Source organism: Petaurus breviceps, unplaced genomic scaffold (assembly GCF_028583685.1).
Source record: "Petaurus breviceps papuanus isolate PSGF00001 unplaced genomic scaffold, PetGlider_PUasm1.0 37, whole genome shotgun sequence".
Lineage (NCBI taxonomy): Eukaryota > Metazoa > Chordata > Mammalia > Diprotodontia > Petauridae > Petaurus > Petaurus breviceps.
This window is the reverse complement of record NW_027186296.1, coordinates 18619822-18641611: the sequence shown is the minus strand read 5'-3', so window position 1 is coordinate 18641611 and position 21790 is coordinate 18619822. Positions and strand designations below refer to the sequence as shown.

Here is a 21790-nt window from a genome sequence, read left to right as displayed (position 1 = left end):
TTTTCTTGGTCTTTGTTGACAGTGTTCCCAAATGCAAATGATTTTTGCAGATTTATTTTGTGTTTGGCAACTTTGCTAATACCATTTTTGTCCAAATTTTTGTTGAGAATAATGTTTCTAGGGAAACATTCAGATCATCTGCAAATCATAATGGTATTTGATCTCTTTATTTACTATGTCAATCCCATTAATTTTTTTTGCCTGTTACTTTAATTGCTAGTATTTCTCATTCTATGCCCAATGGAAGTGGTGAGAGTGTCTATTCTTGTTTCATACTGTTTTTCTCTTAGTAGGAATGTTTCTAATAATTCTGTAGTTGATGTCAGATTTCAGGAAGATGCCTTTTAATTGGGAAAAGAAAAAATCCCTTGAGGCCTATTGTTTTTTTTTATCACGAATAAATGCTGTATTTTATGGAAGGCTTTTTTCTGCAGTTTCTTGATATATAATGTGATTTTTATAGTTTCTAATTCATATGATATAAATATTATTTTCCCAATAAAGAAACATCCTGATATAAATCCTACTTGGTTGTGATGAATTATAATTTTAATGTGTTGTTTTATTAATTTGCTAATGTTTTTAGTGATTTTATCTCTATATTCATTAATGAGATACCTTCCATTTTCTTCTTTCTTTCCCTTCCTTCCTCCATTCCTTTTTCTGCCTGCCTGCCTGCCTTTTGTCATTAGGTTCAAAATTGAGGCTTTATTTACATCATAAAAAGAATTGAGCAACATCTCATATTTATTTCTAGTTAGAAGTAGTGTAAGGATCAAATGATATAATATGTAAAAAGCACTTTGCAAAATTTAAAGATCTATGTAAATGTTAACTATTAACTTTACCCTGGGAATTATTTTACTTTGAAATTTTGAAAAAATACCCATAAATTCACCTTGTCCTATATGTTGTGTTTCTTGAAATGAGTTTTCTGAATTCTCTCTATAGGCACTCCAATTTCTTTATACCATTTTCCCATCTTTCAGCATAATTTCATGTAATCAGAATTTCATTCTTCATGCTTTTTGACTCCTTTTTTCTTTGAATTCTTTAAGTCTTTTTCTCCAGAAGCTTAGAATGCCCTATCAAACAAATCTGACATCCCTCTCTTTTACTACTCTCATGATCTCTAAGAAGACATGAGAACCATGAAGTGACATGATCATAACCTCCCTGAGTTCCTATTATTTCTACTTCAGCAACTAATTCCCTCTAAAACTACTGAGTCAGGTATAGAACAGCATTTGCCTACATTGCATTCTCTACCTTCTGATGGAAGAAATTATTGTTCAGAAAAAACATCAGTTTTTTTTAGCTTTATAGACAAATTTTTGCCAGAGGCCCGGTGAGTTGAAATCTTCCATCAGATTATAATGGGAAGAGTGCTGGAAATGGACTCAGAAGGTCATAGGTTTTTAACTGGAAGGGACTTCAGAGGAAATCTCATCTAACACTGTCATTTTATAGATGAGAGAAGAAATAAAGTGCATTGCCTAGGGTCACACAGTCAGTGTCAGAAGTAGGATATGAATCCAGATGATTCTGCCTCCTAATCCAGTAATCCATCATTATACCTTACTATCTCTCCCAAAGGACTTCAATTTAACTCCAAGCCCGGTTACTTACAAACTCTGTCACCTTAGCAAAGAAAGTAATTTAACTTTTTTGAGCCTCAGCTTCCTCATCTATTAAATGAAAGAGTTGCAGTAGACGGCCTCTAAAGTTCTTTCAGATCAGAATCGATGACTCTGTCCTGGTAATAGCTTTAGAATTCATCATCCAATTCCACCTTATTCTAGTTGGGTGCCCTGTACAATAGTCTCCCTATAACGGTACTTTTCTTTGTCCTTCTAGTGACCCTCTTCTAAGTGCTTTCTACTGTGCATCCCTTCTGTATGTTTTCCCAAGAAGTATCTCAGGAACACATTCATGTCTAATTTAATTGCCTTCCACCCTCCCCTTATTTCTTCCTTTTGAATAAGGTATATCCTTCCATTTCTGTATTTCAAGCCATGTCAACAAGCATTTATTAAGCTAGGTGGCAAGGTGGATAGAGTGTCCCTGGAATCAGGAAGACTGAGTTTCCTGAGTTCAAATCTGACCTCAGATACTTCCTAACTGTGTGGCCCTGGGCAAGTCACTTAACCCTGTTTGCCTCAGTTTCCTCAGCTGTAAAATGAGCTGGAGAAGGAAATGGCAAACCATTCCAGTATCTTTGCCAAGAAAACCTCAAATGAGATCATGAAGAGTTGGACACAACTGAAAATGACTGAATAACAGAAATAATGTGTCAGGCCATGAATACAAATATAAACATAAATAAAGCCATCAAGGGGCCTACTTCTATTGAGGGAAGACAGCACAGCACATAAAAGGAAACTGAAAAGGGGTAGGGAGAAGAAGGGACCCTACAGGTCATGTCAGAGAATTAGAAATGAAGTCTGGAGAGGAAAGAAGACATGACTTTTCTGGTAGATTTCCTTAATGTGGAGGTTTCGGGAAGAATCAGCAAATGAGAGGAAAGGGCTCCAGGGGAAGAGTGTGAGAAGTTCAGGATTATAAATCACCATTTCAGGAATGGTTTACATGCCATCAAGTCTCACTTTCATCTGAGATTTACTTGCCTCCTAAATTAAGATCTCTATTTCACTTTGTGTGTGTATATGTAGACATCTGAATTCATGTCTATTATTGCTGTCCTTCCTGATAGTGTCACCTGTGAATTAATGAACCTCTCTGCTGATATTCTTCTTCCTATGTCATCCTTGCTCCTTTCTACAGTATCTGACTTAGTGATTATCTGTGGGTAGTTTTTGCCATTCTTGGTAATTTTTAGTTTAAAGTTCCCTGAAAGGGATCTTCAATCCTCCAGGTAAATATAATCTTACTGTCCCTGAATAGGGATAGTGTTGGGGTTGGAGTCAGGAGGATTTGATTTTAAATCCTGCCTCAGACACTTAGCTGTGTGACCCTGGGCAAGTCACTTAACACTTCTTACCTCATATGCAAAATGAGAATATCACTTACTTCATTGGGTTGTTATGAGGACCAAATGAAATAGCTTGTATAAAGCATTTTCAAACTTTCAAGTGATATTTAAGTACTGGCCATTATTATTATAATTATTAGTCCATTCCCTGCTGAGTCTTTATCTTAAACCCTGTACCAGAAATCTAAATCTTGTTCTGTAAAAACATCTTCTTTCTTTTTTTTAATATGGAAAAATTTATGAATTTTCATGTTATCCTTGCTCAATGGCTTGGCTGATCTCTGTATTGTTCTAATTTTCTTGTATGTGCTATCAAAGTGAGCAGTGAAAACATCTTAATCAAATGCCTTTCCAGGCCCTCCTTTGTCTTCTAAAATCCCTTCAACATTTGACTCAAAATAGTGATGAAAATGGTCTGGTCCAGTCTCTTGCTAACGATTTGATAATCTCTAGAGCTGCTGTTTTTTTTTTGTGGCTGATACTATTTTTTTCTCATGAATTACTAGGAATGGCTATTAATTGTTGGGTTTGAGAAATCCTAGCTTGTTCTCTGGCACATCTGGGATACCCTTCTAAACATCACAGTGTACTTCTCAATTGTCCATGTCAAGTCAACATAGGGTTGACTCCATATGGAGTCACCAACCATCAGGACTCATCTTTTTTTCCTTTGTCCAGTACTAAATGTTCTTTCCTATACACATGTGTCATAATAATTTCTGAAGAAATCTGATTCCTAGACTCCCCTCCCTTCCTCCCCCCCCCCCCCCCATAGAGTTTGTAAGTAACAGGGCTGGGGTTTAAATTGAGGTCCTTTGGGAGAGATAGTAAGGTCTAATGATAGAGTACTGGACTAGGAGGCAGGATAATCTGGATTATAATTGTAAGCTTATTTTCTTTTTCTGAGTATATCTCTTGGACTTCACTTAATTTATAAAATTTCTTAATTGTATTTGACATTTTTTTTTTCAGTTTACTTGTATCTTCTACTGTTTGTTGCAGTACTTGGCTTGGGATTTGAGTCTTAGACTAATCCCTTGTGTACTTTTTTTGTGGGTTGGGTACACCTTGTTTGGTACTATATTCTCTGTAGACTAGATACTACTGTTGCTGCTGTTAGGCCTAATCCTCCACTTAATTCCCTGGTACCTTCTCTGGGTTCAAGTCTCAGCTAGTCTTTTTTCTCTTTGCATGATCCTTAATCAGGAATTGGATTTTGTCTGCTGTGGACTTAACAGGCCCCGGTGAGATGTTAGAGATCACATTGGTGTCAGGCCTTCTGTAGTATTGGTGCCCACTTGTTCAGTTGGCCTGGTCTCCAACTATATTCTTTAGTGCTCTGAGGATTATGTACCTGGACCCTGTCTTCCTGAATGGTAACCTATTCCAACTGATTCTGTCCCATGCTTTGTTCAGACAGGCCAGGGCCAGGATCAGGCTTTATACTGGCTTATTGGAACTGTTGTAGTCTTATTACAATGCCTCTTTTCAGAGCTTGGAACCTTTAGGTTCATTTGCTAGTCTACATTTGCCTATGTTTATCTGAATTGGGCATTGGCTTACAACTGCCTCTGTCTAAAAGTCTGTAAGTCTTCAACACATTCATAGGAATTCCTCACCTCACTTAGCTTCTGGTCTGGTTATCAGAGCTAGTTTCCTTAGTGATGTTTTTCCCCACCTCCAACACTTTTCTCCTTTATCTGAACTGGCACTGGCTTCCCTAGTTCACCTCCTCTACCAGTCTCAACCCTCTTCTGGCTTTCTTTTATTTTGGGGTTCTTTACCTGGGTTCTGTGAACCTCCAAAGAGTCCATAGATAGATTTCAGGGAATCTGTGAACTCAGATGGGATTCCTAGTTCTGACATTTCTACCTGTGTGACTCAGAAAATCATTTAAACTTTCTTAGTAATAATTGGATTGTGCTTAAGCAAGCAATTTGTGAACTTAATGCTTTATAGATGTGAACTATAGCCTAAAAGATTATTCTGAATTAAAGACTCCACCCACAATGTAGATAATTCACAAAAATATTTAATTATATTCTTGTAATCAGTTGAACAAGATATAAACTCTCCACTAATGTTTTCTTTAAATTAATCTATTCTCTTGTGCTTTACTACTATTACCTTTTTATGTTTCATACCTTTTCATCATTTCCATAAGTCAATTTCTTCAAGTCCTTCAATTTTAATGTCTTCATTAAACTCAACTTCTTTGCATTCAAAGATAACAAAAAAACAAAACTTATCTTTAATTCCATCCATAGGAACTTAAACAGCATTTCTCAAGACCTTTAGCTATAACTTAAGAAAAAAAAACATTTGAGTCAAATGACAGAAGATAGTTTGTCATTTGACTTGCCCTGAAATTACTGTCCTTTACTAATAATGAAACTTAGAAATTAATTTAAATAAACTCAAGTTTTAAGTTAAACTCATTCCACAAAAGTATTTTGGATAAATGTATGGCTATAAATTAATTATAATAATTGTTATAATAATTGTTAATAATCAGTTTAAAGTTGTTATTTAATTATTTTTCAGGTCCTGACACTAAACTAATGCAGAATAGTGGTAGGACTAAATTTAAAAGGACAAGTATTGACCGACTAATGAATACTCTAGTATTGTGGGTAAGTTGCTACAATAAAGTTAAGCAATATTGCTAATGTTAAAATTCTAACATACTCTATTTGTTTGACATGTAGAGATTTCCCTGAGGGATGTGAATTTAGAATTTGGGGAACAGAAATCCTGTGTTTTATATACTACAACAAATTAAGAAAAAAAAGATTATGGAATTTGTCACAATGATGACCGATAGAAGGTTGGTTGGGAGAGGCTTGAAGTTTTTTTTTTAACCTCTCTGCATGCCAGTATGGTTTTAGAAAATCAGATTACAGAAATGAAGGCTCTTCGGTGCCTTTCCTTTCTCTCTGTTTTAAGAATGCCATTCCTCTGACTTGGAATGCCATATTCTCTCTTTCAATTCAAATCCTTACTACTTTTCAAAGATCCAGGTGAAGAAAGTCTCTTTTCCTCCAAAAAGTCTTACTGGAACATTTCAATGCGTGTAGTTATCTCTTCATTCCGATTGTAAACTCCTTGATAGCAAAGACAATCTTTTTATTTGTATCCCCAGCAGTTAGCAGGATGCCTAGAACATAAATTTTTATTGAATTGATTTGAATTGTATTGAATCATTCTCTGAACTGATAACAATTTATTGCATATACCCCTCATTTGGTTACCAAAAGCTTGCCTTAGCCAACATCGTTGAATGGTTCTACAAAAACACAACTTTCTGAGAAACAGCGTAATAGGAAATAGTTCCATAGAAATAGAGAAGAACTTACCAGGAAGGGAGAAAGGACCAGTTAAGTCATACTAGGCCCCAGGGAGTAGGAATCTAACTGCTGTTTGTAGGAACTGGGAGCTACAATAGCCTGGGCATAGAGTACAATAACAATATAGTGGATTTTGAGTTGCATGGAGTTTGGTTATGTGTTATTGCAAATAGACATGATACAGGTTATGCTTGCCTGTCATATATAGCTTTCTGATATCTCTTATACTGGTTGACTTTATTGTTAATTAATGTTTCATGTGATTTTGTTGATGTGTTACAAGCTAGATGATAATTTTCTTGAGGATCCATGCCCTGTGTCCTATATCACTGCCAACACTTAGCACAATACCTTACACAGATTAGCACTCAAAACACTCAATGTCTGTTGATTGGTGAGTATATGGAGTCAGAGAAAAGAGTTCAAGGGAGAGCAGTGAAGGGAGGTACTTAATTTACATTTGGCCTCAAGCTACCTTCTATAATCCATTTGATTAAACCAGTATTTACTTTATTGTTATTATTAATAATAACTAATATTTCTTTAAGACATTACACTTTAAAAATAACTTTGGAAAGACTTTCCCTGATTGCTCCAGAGATTCTTTAGTAGGCATTATTTTCTTTACAAACACTAAGTTGTTTCTTGTTGTCTCCAAGGGATGTTGGTCTCTACACACCAAAAGAACTAAGGCCATTCACTAGTTAGGTAGTGACATTCATGTATTCTGATTCTTGGCTCTACTTTAGCAGAATGGATACATTTGACTATGTAGGGGAAGAAAATAATGATACATTTTAAATAAGTTTATAAAGTTGCAAGAAAACGTGGGCAAGATTTGCACATGTAGATAGGTTTTGATATGCACAATTGGAGGGCACTTCCAAGTCAGCGAAAAAAACAGTTCACTTTGAATATTTGAGCATTTGAAGATGTTATTTCATGTGAACCTCATAATAACCTTTTGATACTAATCTTAGTTTACAGATGAGGAATCTGAGGTTCAGAGAGTTCAAATCACTTTATGACTTTGATCACACAGCTAGTAAGTGTTGGAGACAGACTTGGAATGCAGATCTTCCCTGGTTCCAAATCCAGTAACTTATTTTCTTTTTGTTTGTTTTGTTTTGGAGGCAAGGCAATTGGGGTTAAGTGACTTGCCCAGGATCACACAGCTAGTAAGTGTCTGAGGTCATATTTGAACTCAGGTACTCCTGACCCTATTCACTGTACCACCTAGCTGCCCCTAACTTATTTTCTCTAAGGGAATCTTATACCAAGCAATGAGGAACTGGAATCTTTTAAAAGTGATCAAAACAGAAATTATTTGTTCTTGAAACTTTGATAACCAGTCCCAACTATAGCAACAAACTAATAAGATTTGGAATATATTCATTTCTATTTTAAAGGAACGCACAATTTCTTTGTACAGTTGCCCCTTTACTTCTAACTCCTATTTACATAGTCTTTCAATTATGGAATGGAAAAGGGGACGTTTAAATGTGGTTTTTTTCCATAAAAGAAAGAAGATAAGCCCCCAGATGTCTTGTTCAGTTCCCAAGAAGATTCTCTCAAAGTATTGGAACTGATTATTATATTACACATAAATTCAGAAACAAAGTTCATATTAACATCTTTTAAAGGGCATGACTACACTATTAAAACTGAATAGAAACATGACCTTAGGATTCTCAGCAAAATTAGGAGAAAGAGCAAATGTTTTAGATGCACAGTAATGATGGAAGACAGTCTTGGCTAGGCTAGAACATTGGGTCAAATCTGTTAAGATGAAATTCAATAGGAATAAATGTAAAGTCTTATACTCAGGGTCAAAAATCAATCTTATAAGTATGAGGTGGGAGAAGCATGGTTAGAAGACAGTTCATTTGACAAAGATCTAAGAGTTTTATTGGACTCCAACCTTAATATGGGTCAACAGTGAGACATGGTGGCCAAAGTTTATGTGATCTTTGGCTGCATTAAGAGTCATAGCATGCAGGATTAAGGAAGTAATAGTTTTACTGTGCTTTGCCCTGGTCCACACTGAATTATTATGTTCAGTTCTGGATATCATGTTTTAGGAGGGACATTGACACACTTCAGATCATCTGGGAGAGAGGGTGGGAATAATCAAGATTGTCAGGGGCTTCAAACTCATGCCATGTTAGGATCAATTGAAGAAATTTGTCATGGTTAGTTTATAGAAGAGAAGACTTGGGGGTGGGTGGGTTTATGATAGCTTTCTTCAAGTATTTGAAAGGCTGTCATATGGAAAGGACATTTAGACTTATTTTGCTTCTCCACAGAGGGTAATATTAGGAACAATGGATGAAAGTTACAGAGGGACAGATTTAGGTTCAATTTAAGGAAAAACTTCTTAGCTTTTGAAACTATCCCCTAAGTGGAATTGGCTGCCTTAGGTGGTAGATGGTTTCAAGCAAAAACTGAATGACCACTTGTTGCCATGTTACAAAATGAATTTTTGCTCAGGCACAGGTCAGACTAGATGAGCTCAGGTGTCTTTTTTTCACCTCTGAGATTCTGGGTGGTTTCGTTTTATAGGTAATTTCTTGGAAATGATGAAGATTAGAAAATCTTTCTCTTTAAATGACATGTATTTCAGAAACTACAGGTTTTCTAATATTGTTATGGATGTTGCTCTCAGACACCACAGACTGTTAATAAACTTTCACATTATCTGACTCTGAATTTCCTTTATTGTATACATGCAGTGTTTAATATTTGGGAACATGTCAGTTTGCAGATAGGCATGTCTCTCTGAAAATGATGAAGAGAGTTTTGCCAAATACTAAGCACTATTTAGGGCCATTAGAAACCATTAAGTTTATTAGCTTTGACTGAAGATAAGCAGAATAAATCATCTGCTGTCCAAATGGGAAGCAATTTTTATTATTTTTTTCTGCCTTTCAAAGTCATTAGAGCCAGTTTTCCAAAAAGCAAAAGGTCTCACAAGTACCTTTAAAGAATTTATTATTTTGTTTTGTTTATTCTGCTTAGTACAAATCCATATGCAAATTGACATTACTTATGAAGGATTGGAATTTAAGAAGACCTTGAAGGACCACACTGTGCCAATTTACACAGTACATATATATGTATATGTATATATATATATTTTGTATCCAAAAAGAAAATGAATGTAGTAGGATGAAAATTTTTATTTTAAAGTAAAAATTTTTGCAATCAGTTGATGTACCTGGCCCTTCTAATGTTAAACCTTCTTTCAAATTAGTAGAAAGTTACATAATGTCAAATGATAGCCAGAGACCATTTGGCCATTTGCCCATATTATGCCTAAATGTGGCTTAGTGGAGATTGTGTGGCATTGAGGGTCAAAATGGCTTGGGTTTAAGCCCTGTCTCTGACACTTTTTTAGCTATGTGCTATGGGAAGATTATTTAACCTTTCTGAGCCTCTGGGAACTCTCTAATACTATAAGTTTAGATCACAGGGTCTTGATTTATTGCCATATGTAAATGGGTGTCAGGCATCAATGTCTAGATCTCTATGTTTTTGTCTATGTTTATAGCCAATGCTTGCTCTTGGCTATAAATTGCACATTTAGAGGTAGAGGAGAACTTAGACATCATCTAGTCCAATTGCCCCCACTTTTTTTAAACAGATAAGGAAATAGGTTCCTAGAAATCAATAAACTTGCTCATGCTCACACAGTAAATTTCATGGCTGGGATTTGGACTCTTGTCTTCTTGGCTCCATGCCTCATTGAGACAGGGGTCTTGGGTTCTTGAAGGCTGTGCCAGCTTTATGATCTGTGTAGGTAAATGGAACATCTGCAATGATGAGGTCATTAATTAAAGTATATAAGAAATGGGTTTTTTTTTTTTGGAGGGGAGAAGGCAAGGCAATTGGGGTTAAGTGACTTGCCCAAATTCACACAGCTAGTGTATCAAGTGTCTGAGGATAAATTTGAACTCAGGTCCTCCTGACTCCAGGGTGGGTGCCCTATTCACTGTATCACCTTAGCTACCTCTAAAATATACCTTTTTATTTTGGAGGGGGAAAGGCAAGGCAATTGGGGTTAAGTGACTTGTCCAAGGTCACACTAAGAAATGGCTTTTAAAAATTGTTTGAAAGAGACTGACTCTTGTATAATCTGATTTGGTTTTTCAAAAATTATTTTTCTCCGTTGCTTTAAACATGGAGGTCAAAGACCTTGTTTTCTTCCCCGTTAGAATATAAACTCTTTTGCAAAGAGATATTATTTCATTCATTGTATTTGCATTGCTAGCATGTAGTACAATGCTTGGTACACAGTAGGTGTTTAACAAATGCTTGTGGATTGATTGCTTGATTCATAGACATATAGTTCAGATTCAGGTAGTGTTATTTTAATGGTTAATTTTTCCCTAGGTCTCAAAACAAAAGCAAATAGATATGCTTTCTTTTCTAAGTTTTATTTGTGCAATTCTTGCATTATTGTCCTTTGTTAAGAATTTTGTGTGTGGGCTTTTAGACAAAATGTTTCCTCAGTATTAGAATACTATGTTCTGTCACTCATATCCTACATCTACATCTTCATTCTTTTCCCCCAAACATTTTTCTAGATTTGAACTTACCTGGTCTTTAAAATAGGGGAGAGGGGTGGCTAGGTGGCGCAGTGAGTAAAGTCCTGGCCCCGGAGTCAGGAGGACCTGAGTTTGGTTCCGGCCTCAGACACTTAACACCCACACCCACCCCCCCATACACACAACTAGCTGTTACTTAACCCCATTTGCCCCCCAAAAAGCAAAAAATAAAATAGGGGAGAGACTTCTTTTATTTTATTTTTGAGACTACTCATATGTGGTCTATTCCCACTGTCATCAGCATTAGACTTTAACATGTGGTAAAGAGAGCATATTTATTAACTAAATAATTATCATTGCTAAGTGAAGCAGCAAGAATTATAATTTTTTTTTAAGCAATCGGGATTAAGTAACTTGCTCAAGGTTACACGGCCAGTTATTTCTGGGTGTGGTGCTGAGTGTCTGAGCCCGAGGTTCGATCTCCAGGTTGTCCCAACACTGGAGCCAGTGCTCTTACTTGCTGAGCCACCTGGCCGCCCCTTGCAAGAATTATTTTTTACCAGTTTGGTTTTCAAATTGCAATTTTAAGTTTTGTTTTGTTTTGTGGGGGGGGGGGAGGATATCGAATGAGCATGGCTTTTAATTTAGCTCTTATAATCGTGAAAATGACTAGGAATTTAAGTTCAAGTAACCATAACCAGTCTGCTATTCTTATTTCAGATCTTTGGGTTTCTGGTATGTATGGGAATTATTCTCGCAATAGGAAATTCAATCTGGGAGCATCAAGTTGGGGACTATTTCCGAGCATTCCTTTTCCAAGATGAAGTAGTGAAGAATCCCATTTTCTCAGGATTCCTAACATTTTGGTCATACATTATTATTCTGAATACTGTCGTGCCCATTTCCTTGTATGTGAGGTAAGAGGTCTTGACCCTTTCATAATGTGAAAAAAGTGATGTCTGTATGTTTTACACAGGTATTTTGTTTATTTTTATCAATTATGATAGATGCCTTGCCCCCACTGAACTTGATCTACATTCTTTATAAAAGAGGCAGCTAAGCTTTTGAATCTGCTTAACATACACACTTTGAAATTGTAGCACACATTTACTCATTTACTTGGATTATATTTTTTGGAATTAATTTTCATTCAAACACATGAGCGTCAGTATAAACTTGAACATCCAAATCAATCCAGAATATGTACAATCTAAATGCTAGAAATTCTAGGTCTCCTGGATTGATGTCTTGGGATTGGTCTCTTTCCCAGCAATGATGATTAATGATTATTAGCAAGAATAATAGTTTATAACCATTCTGTAGAGCAATTTGGAACTATGCCCAAAGAACTATAAAACCATGCATACCCTTTCACCTAGGAATACCACTACTAGCTCTGTATCCCAAAAAAGAAAAAAAAAACAAAAAGAAAAAGGACCTATATGTACAAAAATATATATATAGCAGCTCTTTTCTGGGAGCAAAAATGAGGAATTGAGGGGATGCCCGAAATTCTTGAATGGCTAAACAAGTTGTGATATATGATTATGATGGAATACTATTGTACTAAAAGAAATGATGAGTTGGATGCTCTCAGAAAAACCTGTAAAGACTTGTACAGGTTGATGCAAAATGAAATGTACTGTGTACAAAGTAACAGCAATATTATAAGATGGTCAGCTGTGAATGACTTAGCTATTCCCAGCAGTACAACGATCCAAGACAACTCCGAAGGACTTATGATGAAAAATTCTGTCCATCCCAAGAGATCCCAATGGATTGCTTCTGAATACAGATTGAAGCATACTTTTTAAACTTTCTTTATTTTTCTTGATTTATTTTATCTACATTTTCTTTTACAACATGACTATTATGGATATGTTTTGCATGAGTAAACATATATAACCTGCATCAAATTACTTGCCTTCTCTATGAGGGAGAGTGGAGAGGGAAGAAGGGAGAGAATTTGGAACTTAAAATTTTAAAAATGAATGTTAAAAATTGTTGTTTACATGTAACTGGGGAAAATAAAATACTACATAAAAATTATTGAAGGCAAAAAAAAGAATAATAGCTTTTTTGTATAAACCAGGTATCAGGTGAAGCTTGGAGCATTTTTCAAGGTTAGTGATATCCAGTTGGTAGAGAAAATGCTGAATGTAACATCATGTGTAAAGGGTGAAGTTGGTACAAAAAAAGCTTTGAAGAAGAGAGGCAGTCTTTTTTTTTTTCTCCTTCAAAAAACTTTGGGTGATTCTAGACATTCTCTTTGGGATCAACTCCAGATGTGGAGAGAGAAAGACTTTGGAAGGTGCATTTGGAAATGTAGGGGAAACTAGCTCCTTAACATGTGCCTAATTTCTGACTTGCATTTCTAGAGATTTGGGGGAATTTCCCCTTGGTTGGAATAGAGACCTCTCTCTTTCTCTCTCCAAAGCTCTTATACAAATTCTACCTATTATATGTCATGTCTTCCTTAGCATTCTTTCCATCAATATGGCGTCACTGATATGAAAAACACAAAATACCTCAGGCTTGGCTTGAAACCTGACTTAAATTTATTTATCACTTTTACATAATCTTTTGATTGTTACTGCAGCCACTAAGAGGTTGGTAGAACAAATATTATTGGCTACATGTGACAGATGAGGAAACTGAGCTCAAAAGTGGTTAAATGACTTCTCTGATGCCACTTCTGTGAAGCCAGAACTTGAACTTGAATGAGAACAAGACTTGGGTCTTCTGAATTAAAATCAGAGCTCTTTTCACTATACCATGCTGAATGTTAGGTTGACATGGAACCAGGAGAAACACAATGCAAAACTCTTTTGATTTCATGGTTGATATTAGATAGCTTTGGACTGACAAGTTTGAGTTGAAATGGATCATGTTATTGTGGTCTAAGAAAGGTGCTCTAATGCAGTGAAAAGAAGCCTGGGCTAGAAATTAGGATACCATGAAGTGACAGCTTGGTTCAGTGTAGAGTTCTGCATTTGGCATCAGAAGACCCAAGTTCAAATTCCACTGCTGCTACTTATATCTGTATAACTCTGGGCAAGTCACTTAACCTCTTTGAGACTCAGTTTTCTCATCTGTCAAATATAGGTAATGATAATAATAATAATAGCTAGCAGTTATATAATGCCTTCTATTTTGTAGGAACTGTGTACTTTACACATATTTTCTCATTTGATCCTCACAACAACCCTGGGTGGGGTAGATACTATATTGCTCCCATTTTACAGTAGAGGAAATTAAGGCAGACAGAGTTCCATAGCTAGTAAGTGTCTGAAGCTAGATCTACACTCAGGTTTTCCTCTCCTACTGCTCTATCCACTGTGCTAGCTAGCTGCCAGACGAATCATGGCATTGGACTACATGACCTCTCAGGTGCTTTCCAATTCCGAGTTTATGATTCTGTGATCCAAATTCTAGTCCTCACTTTGCTGCTGGTTAATTGGTTGGGTGAGTTTCCTCATCTATGAAATGAATCTAGATTGCTTTATGTCTTTAACATCCTATGTTTAAATGCAATATTTTATGGTGACATAGACATTTTCCTTAGTGCTTTTCTGTGGCTTCAATCAAAGAGGTAACTTTGTTGTTGTTCAGTTGTGTCCGACTCTTTGTAACCCCCATTTGGGTTTTTTCTTGGCAAAGATACTGGAGTGGTTTGCCATTTTCCTTCTCCAGCTCATTTTACAGGTGAGGAAACTGAGGCAAATATGGTTAAGTGACTTGGCTGGGGTCAAACAGCTAGTGTCAGATTTGAACTCAGGTCTTCCTGACACTAGGCCTGGCAATCTGTGCTACATCACCTAGCTGTATTTAAAAAAATGACAAATTCTCATCATTTTAAAATAATGGAGAGGCAACATGGTATAGGGGAAAATATTGAAGACTTATGTGATGATGGGCACTTTACTTCCTGGTGCCTCAGTTTCCTCATCTGTGAATTAGGGTTATAATTAATAGTGGCACTAGTGAGCATATGGGATTATTGTGAGGATCAAGTCAAGTATTGTATATGATGTGCTTTTGTAAACTGTGAGGCGCTATAGAGAGGGAAGCTATGATGATGATGATGTAGTTAGTTTCTAGAATAACAAATGCAATTTCAGAAATTGTCTGAATTCTCCATCTCAGTCAGACTCTGACTAAAGTAGATTTAGTACTTCACTTCGAACAGAGAGAACATTTTATTCAACTTAATTATACAAATTTTGTCTTCATTGTGTATCAAAATGTTTCACCCACACTATCAAGCTCCCTTTGAAAAGGGCTGCTTTCTAAAACTTTCATGGGTCCACTTTCACTATCAAATTGAATTTTTATTTTTCCATTCCAAACATCTCTTATTTTTTGACTTGCCTACTAATTGATGAGGAGCTATTTGAAGCCTGGTACAGTGGGACTACCTTGGTTCAGATTCCACTTCCAATACTGACTTTGAACAAGTGATTTAACCTTTCTCGGTTTCAGTTTCTTCATCTGTAAAATGAGTGGTTTGGATTAAAAGACCCCTTCGCTCCCTTCTCGTTATATATCTATGATCATGAACTTGGAGTCAGAAAACCTGGAATCACGTTCTCCATGGCTTAATTGTTGTGTGATCTTGAGGCAAGCCATGTTACCTTTCTCAGTTTCTTTATCTATAAAATCGGTATAGTCATACTTGTATGACCCACCTAACAGGGATGGGATTGCACTCAAGTGAGATAATGTCTGTTAAATTCCTCTGTAACTGCGAAGTGCTATCCTGTGAGAACCCTGTGATGTTAACCCTGACAGTGTTAACATCCCTGTCATCTATACATTCCCCCTACATTAATATTTACCTGTTTCTTCCCCTCCTTCACTTTTCTCCATTCTTAATTGTGATGGAGAGACTTCAATACATAAAATCCTGCCAGTCAGAAAACCGAAATTTCAAGTTGTGCAGAATTGACTTGCAATAGTGGCATATGGCTATCTCACTACAAATTACTTTGGGCCCTTTGGAGTTGTAGCCAGACTGGACTCAACTTAAGCTGTATACTACTGGCTCATCTTTGATTCTGAAGACTTTTCATGCTTGTATTCAATTATAGCATCTGTAGTAAATCCTGCTTCTGGCCAGAATAACCATGGTCAGCTTTTATGACTTTTCCTTTTATGTCTCAAATGTGCCTAGTGGCTTTCCATCTCAACATGTGCAAACACATATGTGCGTGTTGTCATCAGGAAGTAAGTATATTATGCGCACACAACTTCTTTGAAGTGATTTGGCATTTTTCATTCATTGCATTTGAAATATTTTTTAAAAATGAGGAAGTGATTTATTGCTTAAAGTAGGTGTTGGAAGGAAAGCAGCAGAGAATGGGGTTCTCTGTTGCCTGGAAAGGCATAGAAGACAAGAAAGGCTATTTCTTTTAGCAACTAAGACCCTGGTATTGTAGCCTGACCTCAAGGGAAGCAAAATTCCTTGTGTTTTTAAGTTATTCCATTGTGACTTTACTAAGGGCAATCAGGCAGTGCCAAATATAAAAATGCTTTTCTAAATGATAATTCTACTCAGAATCTCACCTTCTACTCCTAATGATGTTATTAGGTTTAAAAAAAACTTTAAAAAAATAAATATTAAGAATTAGAGAGGCAGTATGGAATAGTAACTAGAGAGTTGTTCTTTAAGCAAGAAATATTTAGAGTTAAAACCTTCTTTAGGCACAAGTTGTCTATATGACCCTAAGCAAGTCACTTGACTTTTCAATACTCTTTGTAGCTCTATATAATTATCTAAGTTGTAGAGGATTTTACAGATGAGAAAAATGAGGACTTGTCTGAGATCTCACAGAATTGAAGAAACAGAGAGGCCAAATTTGAACTCAGGTCCTCCTGAGTCCAGTGCTGGTGCTCTATTCACTGTGCCGCCTAGCCGCCCTGGAGCTCACATTCTAATGGGGCGAGGGGGGCAAAATGCAAACAAATATATACAAAGAAAACTAAGTACAGAGTTTTTGGAAATAATTTATTCAGAAGGCATTAGAATCAAGAGGGGTTGAGAAAGGTTTCCTGTAGAAGGTGAGCTTTTATTGGTACTTAAAAGAAGTCAGGGAGGTCAGTGGTCAAAATGGAGGAGGGAGGGCATTTCAGTCATGATGGATAGCCACAGAGACTGTCATGGCCATGGGATGGCTGGGAGGACAGTGCCACTGGATCAAAGGTACCTGTTGAGGATTAGGTTAAAAGAAGACTGGAAAGGTAGGAGAGGGCTAGGACAGAAAGGGTTTTGAATGCCAAACAGAGCATTTTGTATTTGATCCTAGAGGCAATAGGAAGCCACTGGAGTTTATTGAGTAAAGGGGTGACATGCTGAGACCTTTATTTTAGGAAAATCATTTTAGTGGCTGAATAGAGGATGGATTAGGCAGGCAGACCCGCCAGGAGTTTATTGTAATAGTTAAGGTGTGAGGTTATCAGGGTCTGCACTAGAGTGATGGAAATGTCAGAGGAGAGGCCATTCAGGCAAATGTGAAATTGAGTGACCCTGGCAATAGCTTGGATATGGGGAATGAGAGATAGTGAGAATTCCAGGATAACACAAAGCTGCACACTTTAGGCACTGGGATGATAGTGTTGCTTCCAACAGTAATATGGAGGATAGGATATAGGGAGAGTTTAGGGTGAAAGATAATGAATTCTGTTTTGGACATATTGAATTTAAGATATCTAATGATCCTCCAGTCTGAGATGTCTGAACGGCAGTTAGAAATGTGAAATTGGAGGTCAGTAGAGAGAATGGGTCAGGAAAGGTAGATTTGAGAATCATCAGCATAGAGATGGTAATTAAATCCAGGGGAGCTGATGAGATCACCAAATGAAGCAGCATAGAGGGAGAAGAGAAGAGGAGGTAGGACAGAACCCCAGGAGACCTACAATTAGAGGGTATGATCTGGAGAAGGATACAGAAAAGGAGATGGAGATGGGATGGTCAGGGAGGTAGGAGGAAAACCAAGAGAGAATGGTGTGAGGTTATGGGGGCCTGCACTAGAGTAATGGAAATGTCAGAGGAGAGGCCATCAACAGTGTCAAAATCTACAGAGAGGTCAAAGAGAAGGAGGATTAAGAAAAGGCCATTGGATTTGGCAACCAAGAGATTGTTAGTAACTTTGGAGAGAATAGTTTCATTGGAATAATAAGGTTGGAAGCCAGATTATAAGAGTTTAAGAGAAGAGTGAAAGAAGGGAAAATGGAGGTATCTATTGTAGATGGCTTTTTTGAGCTTAGGTACAAAGAACAATAGTGGGGATGGAAGGATCGAGTGAGGATTTTTTTCAGGATAGGGGAGACTTGGTCATGTTTGTAGGCAGTAGAAAACGAGCTAGTATAGGGAGAGATTAAAAATAAGTGAAAGAATGGGAATGACAGAGAGGCAATCTGTTGAGGAGATGGCATAGAAAGGGATCACTTGAACGGGTAGATGGGTTAGTTCTGGTAACAAGTAAGACTGCTTCCTCATGTGAGACAGGGGTGAAGGAGGTGATAGGGGCAGAAGGCACCTGAGTGATAGGTGAAGAGTATAGAAGGGGGAGCTCACAGGAAATGGTCTCGGTTTTACCTGTAAAATGTGAGGCAAGGTTTTCAGCTGAAAGATGGGGAGTCATGGGAGTTTTGAGGAAGGATGAAAAGGAAGAAAGGAAGGATGAAAAAGAGCTGCTGTGGAGATAGGAGAGGTATAGAAGCATTGCTGAAGCAGCAGTGAGGGACTAGTTGAGGATATGTAAAACAAATTTCTAGTGGACCCATGTATAGTAGCATATATCTGCAGTGATTTTGTTCAGTGGCATGTGTATGGGAGCAAAGGTGATAAAGACTGAGGCTTGGCTAGGCATAGTTGGTGATATAAGAAGATTAGGAATTCAAGAGAAGATGTCAGTGTAGAGTTGAATTGGCTCACTAAGGAGTCTAGAGGGGGAGATGAGGAGGGGGTAGATAGTGCATGGGAGATGGCCTAGGAGAGGGGTCAAGGGATTAGAGGTCATGGTGAGAAAGAAGAATAAGGTTGTGTAAAGGAAGGCAGAGGAAGAGGTGAAAAACCAATAGATTAAGGTCAGATCAGGGGATTTCAGGGTTATTGAATGCAGAGGTGGTGTATTCTGGAGTGATGAAAAGATCAAGGTTATGACCATCTTTTTGTGTGGTTGAGGTGGGGTGGAGGAGTAGCTCATGGGAAGTGAGTAGGTTAAGGAACTGAGTGCTATCTGTACTTTTATCCAGGTTGCTGATAAAAATATTAAACAGCATAAAGCCTGAAACAGATCCCTAGGGCATACCACTGAAGACCTCTTTTATGTGAACATTGAGCAATTATTAACTGGTTCTGAATCTACAGACAACACTGTATGTCTAGTGTACATCTCTCCCTCTTTTCCACAAGAAGATATAAGACAAACATTGTGCATTCTTAGCAGAGTATTGTAAAATTCTCCCTGTCCTCTGTATTTTCTAGAAAATAATAATGATAATTATTAATAATAATTAATAATACTAGCATTTATATAGTGCTTTGAGGTTTACAAAGCACTTTACATGGGTTAACTTGTTTGATCCTCACAAACAACCCTACAAGGTAGTTATGCCCTTTTTACAGATGAGGAAACTGAGGCACAGAGAAGTTAAGTGATGTGCCCAGGGTCACACAGCTAGGAAATATCTGAATCAGGATTCAAATTTAGGTCTTCCTGACTCCAATTCTTGTATTATATCCATTGTGCAACTTAGCTACTGCCTAGCTGATCAACCCCTAGTAAAACTTTCTCACCTTATAAACACCTTGATAGCCAAATTGATTTTTCCTCATCTTATAAAGCTTCTCCTTCTACTCCTTGAGTCTTCTCCATTTCTTTCCTTTTCTTTTCCTTTTCATTCTTTTGCTCCTTTCTTCCTAATCCTCAAATCTTTCTCTAGATCCTTAGCTTTAGTCTTTTTTTTTTCAGCCTCAGTTCTTCTTCAAATAGACTATACATGGCCTCTGCATGTTGTTGGAAGCCTTTGCTGCCTACCCCATGTTCATTATGCAAACTTTAAGTAATCATAATTATGAAAACCTGATAAGCCCCCATCTAGTGCATTCTCCAAATAGATCAGACAAGAGCCATAAATTAAAGAGCAGAATATTTTATTCTAACAGAGGAGCAAAATAGATAAAGAAATAAAATAGTAGAATGATTTTCATTCTTCCTGTCCTACCTTTTCCCTTCTTGGCACCCCCTTCCCCATTCATGAAGGGTTATACTCAAAGGAGTATAGAAGGCCTAGAGGGCCACATGTGGTCTTGAGGCTGCAGGTTCCCCACACTTGCCATAGACTTTTGTGCCTGTTGTGAATAGGACATTTCCTGGGACATTTATGCTCTAGTGTCCATGCTTGAAAAAGTCTCCTAACTTCTTTTTCTTGTATGTTACTCCTTCTTGCCTCAGCCTTCTTACCACTCCTTTGGCATGATTCGGGAGCCCCATTTTGTATTAATATCTAGATGGGTCAGGATGAGAAATTTGCTTTCACCTCATCCCCACCCTAAAGTATAGCCTTTGTGCCTCTCTATAAACCTTGGTGTCTTTCTGGATCTGTGATTAAATAGCCTCAATGTTTTTCATTTGCCTTTTCAACTCCCATCATGCCCTTGGCAGAATGAACCTGAGACTTAAAAATTGCCTTGAAACAAAGGAGGAACTTTGTAATGCAGGAGAGGTGGAAGTGGTATGACCTTTGCCCTACATTTCTGTCCTCTAAGCAAAAAATTCCCTTTCCCCTCATTATTTAGATTCTCCTTCAGCTTCAGTCTTTCTCATTAAGTTTTCCCAAATCTCACCATCCTCAAATTAAATCTCAGGTATTTTTTTTACCATTTAAAATCCTCTAAATCCCTTTCTTAACAATTATTTCTCCTTTAGTTTGAGTCCCTCCCCTGGTTACAATTTTTTCCCAAAATCTTTTCCCCAAAAATCAGAAGAGGCACTGTAGAGAAAGAAGGGCTGACCAGGCTCTGCCCTAGAACTTCTGGTCTAGTGATTTCTGCCACAATAATAATTGCTACAGTTTTTATACACTTCAGGTTTTTATGCCTGAAAGTTGAATTTAGGAAGAAAGTTGAATTAGGAATTTAGTCTCTGAGAGTTTTTTCTGTTATAATAATTTATTTTATGTCACTATTTTTTTGGCCAATTGCTGGTATCATAAGATTGGACATCCATAAAATGCCACTCAGCTAAGAATCATGGGATATTATATCTGACACCTTAGAGATCATACAGTGTAGGATATGTATGTGTGTCCACCAGTCTAGACTGTAAGCTCCTTGAGGGTAGGGGCTGTGTCTGCATTTGTCATAGGGTCTGACACTTAGCAAAATCTTAGAATCATAACTCATTTCTGGCTCATTCTTCAACCTACTTCCCACACTAGCTGCCTTTCCCCTGGGGATTACTTTGCCCTGACGGTCTGTTGGCTGATTGGTGAGTTCTCATCTGGGAATGCCATATTTTGCAGAGCTTTGGTCATTCTGCTCACTTCACTTCCTGCTCACATTCTGGTCTGGTCAGCTCCACTTCCACACCAGCTGTGTTGCCATGGGGGATATCCTCTTCACTCCCCTCTCCTTTCTGACTTGCCTTTATGTTTTGTTTTCTTTTATTAGATTGCAAGGTACATGAAAACAGGTGCCATCTTATGTTCTTATTTTTGTGTTTCCTCCACTTACTATAGGGCCTGGCACTTAGTAAACAATAAATAATCTATTATTTGTCTATCCCTCAGTCCATTGATTGATCTGTTGATCAGTCCATCTACTTACCTGTCTACCATCCATCCATCCATCCATCCATCCATCCATCCATCCATCCATCCATCCATCCATCCATCCATCC

The 21790-nt window shown here is 37.3% G+C and overlaps 1 protein-coding gene across 10 annotated transcripts in view; it reads left to right on the top strand.

Moving 5' to 3' along the window:
- ATP8B4 (ATPase phospholipid transporting 8B4 (putative)) overlaps positions 1-21790 on the top strand; it is a 346626-nt gene that overhangs the window by 214547 nt on the left and 110289 nt on the right. For all 10 annotated transcript variants that reach the window (XM_069098021.1, XM_069098022.1, XM_069098023.1 and 7 more), the window contains 2 exons: positions 5537-5625; positions 11607-11803. In XM_069098021.1, coding sequence (XP_068954122.1) covers positions 5537-5625; positions 11607-11803 — 286 coding nt within the window. The remainder of the gene's footprint in view (positions 1-5536; positions 5626-11606; positions 11804-21790) is intronic.